At 35.4% G+C, this 3,043-nt stretch overlaps 1 protein-coding gene across 1 annotated transcript in view; it reads right to left on the bottom strand.

The window, feature by feature from the left end:
* IL12RB2 (interleukin 12 receptor subunit beta 2) overlaps positions 1-1,223 on the bottom strand; it is a 97,002-nt gene extending 95,779 nt beyond the window's left edge. Inside the window, exon 1 of the mRNA XM_007959344.2 lies at positions 1,148-1,223. Coding sequence (XP_007957535.1) covers positions 1,148-1,223 — 76 coding nt within the window. The remainder of the gene's footprint in view (positions 1-1,147) is intronic.
* Positions 1,224-3,043: the final 1,820 nt, after the last annotated feature.

Raw genomic sequence — 3,043 nt, 5'->3', positions numbered from 1 at the left:
TAAAAAAAAAAAAAAGAATGAATACATTGTAATCAAGAAAAAATAAAGAAGTAATATCAGAAAAAAAAATGTATTGCAAATTTCAGAGGAAGATTTAGGAATAATTCCCTTTCTTGCTATTTTAGTAGTACAATGCATGTGTAACCTGCAAGATCCTATTATAACAAACAGAAAATATTTAGGGCTCTGGTGTGGTTGCAGTGGTCATCAAAGATGTCACTTAGGTCCTCCTATGTCATGTGCTGGTGTTCCTTCAAGAAATAAAACCCTATAGATGAACCATTACCACATACAACTACTATGAGATTACATGAATGTACTTCTCTTTTAAAAAAAAAAAAAAAAGTTCTCTATGCTATTGCTGATATGCCAGACAGCACATTAAACTCACATCTAGAACAGAGGTTGTTCTTACTCCCCAGGAGCTTTCATAGGAATAAATACGACACTATTCAGAAACTGACAGTTATTTGTGATATTCAGTACTCGTTGATGACAAGACCTTCAGAATTACAGATTCAGCAGGCATTTTCAGATGTGATGTGAAGTCTTCATTGAAAGTCTTTTTTAGGTAATTGTAAGATTGCTTGGCTCTTAAACTGCCATAAGCAGGAACTAATAAAGAAGTTATTTAAATCAAATAAAGGAAATAACGAAAATCATCTCAAATAAAAAGTTCTCATTTTCATTTTCACACAGTCTCCCTGTTTCTCATCTTACTTATGTTTGTTCTCTGCTTCTTTGATCTGTTTCCTTTTCTTGGAGGGCCAGAAAGCCAAAAACAAGCTCTCAATAAAAAGCAAAGAAAATCCCAACCTTATTATTTTTTTTTTTTTAGCATAGATGAACTCATCTGTGAAGACATCTTTGTTAAAATGTAAAACATGCATTCATGATGCCTAGCTGGGTTACCTAGCTACTGTCTTAAGGGAAAATGTTATGATTGGACTCATGCATTAATAATTAGTATAAATTTAAAAAATACATAATAGCTTCAAACATAATACCAAACTCATCCACTTAAATGACAGAAAACTGACTATAAAGGACCAACTACCAGAACCTTTACCAGAAATGCATGTTTTATTTGTAACTGAGAATTTAAACCTCAAATGCTTTTACAGATTAGCTTACAGAAATATCTTACCTATCTTTGCTTTAATCAACAGCCACATAATTATAAAAATAAATGCCAATGGGCATCCTCTAACAGTACATGCCATGAATAGTCAACTCTGGAATGCACTCTGTAATTCTTTCCTGTAAGAGAGACAAATTTATTCATGTTAAATAAATTCAGAAAATAACTGAAATCAAAATTGTTCAGAAGAGCTAAAATGCTATTTTATTTTTCCACATTGCAAAGATTTTGTTCAGTGTTTTTTTAAAATAAAGGACACCTTTAAGATTAGTACATTGAAAATCTTAGTTATCACCCCACCAAGTTAAGAGTTTTATGGTCAGCAAAGGATGGGAGGATAAGCATGGGCTTTTGAGTCCTTTAGACCTGAGTTTAAATACTTTGTGACCTTGGTCAAGTTATTTAACATTTCTGAGCTTCAGTCTCTTCATTGAGAAAACAGGAATAATTAAATTTATCTCTACAGAGTTTTAGATATAAAAAAGTCATATATATAAAAGCATAGTGCTTAGTACTCAATAATATTAGTTCACAAACCACCCCTCTTCTTCAGCAGTCAGTGGCATTATGATCCAAATGTAGACATCTTCCTCTTCCTCTTTTAAAATCTGTCATCTACAATTAACTGAAATGCCAGTACAATTCTCTCCTTGATTCACTCATTCATCTATTCATCCAAACACTTGTCATTTACCTACTTTATGCCAAACACTGTGCTATTTGAAGAGTTTTCAAAGAATAATGAAAAAGATGTGGTTCTTTTCCTTGAGGGTCTCAGAGTCTAACATGAGAAATAAACATCAGTAACTATTAATACAACATGGTAGGTGATATTCCTATAATAAAAGAACACAGAGCTGCTAGAGGACCAAGGAGGGAGCATCTGATTCTTGGTGAGATGGACTATTATGGGGGAGGAAAGGGAGTTACTGAACACTTTAAAGAAAAATAAATGACATTTGAATTTGATTTGAAGGGTGACTAGTTAGAAAAATGGGAGAAGACTTTTAGAATATACTCTACACTCAAAACCAAACCAAACTCACTGCCATCGAGTTGTTCCAACTCACAGTGACTCTCACTAGGTTTCCAAGGCTATAAATCTTTATGGAAGCAGACTGCCTCATCTTCCATGCAGCGGCTGGTGGATTCAAACCACCTACCTTTCGGTTAAGGCCAAATGCCTTAACCACTACACCACCAGAACTCCTTATACTGTGTACTAGAGAGCCCTAACTGAAGTTTTCTGAATTTCTTAACTACAAACTACAAAAAGGAGGAACTACCAGAGTCACTATCAATATTCTTGGGGTTCAAACACTTGGCTTTGATGTGACTGGAGAGAAATCCTCTCACTGAAGAAGGCAATTGCGGAGGCCTTGGTGAAAAATAATGGAGATATGGACCATGGTTGTAGAAGTGGAGATAGAAAGAAGCAGTCAGATCTCAACAAGTCTTACCTAAGTCTTTAGGTCATATTGAAGGCTCCAAGCAGTATCCTTATAGCATCCTAGCTTACCTCTATCTCAGTCAGTTGCCATTGAATCAATTTGGACTCATGTTCAAACTCAAGTGTGTCAGAGTAGACTTGTTCTCCACAGGATTTTTAGTGGCTGAGTTTTTGAAAATAGCTGATATTTTTCTTCCAAGTCCTTCTGGTGGGCTAGAACCATCAGCCTTTCAGTTAGTAGCAGAGAGCATTAACCATATTTGTACCACCCAGGGCTCCTACCCCTACCTTCCAAAACCTAAATTCTCTGTCATCAAGCCTATTCTAACTCATAGTGACCCCTACTGGGTTTCCAAATGTGTTAATCTTTACAGAAGCAGACTACCTCATTTTTCTTTCACAGAGTGGCTGCTGGGTTCCAAGTACCGTCTTTTTGGTTAGCAGTCAAATGT

Source organism: Orycteropus afer, unplaced genomic scaffold (assembly GCF_000298275.1).
Source record: "Orycteropus afer afer isolate SDZICR_OR568_19922 unplaced genomic scaffold, OryAfe1.0 scaffold00016, whole genome shotgun sequence".
Classification (NCBI taxonomy): Eukaryota; Metazoa; Chordata; class Mammalia; order Tubulidentata; family Orycteropodidae; genus Orycteropus; species Orycteropus afer.
Note: the sequence above shows the minus strand (reverse complement) of the source record. Positions and strands in the feature narration are given on the sequence as shown.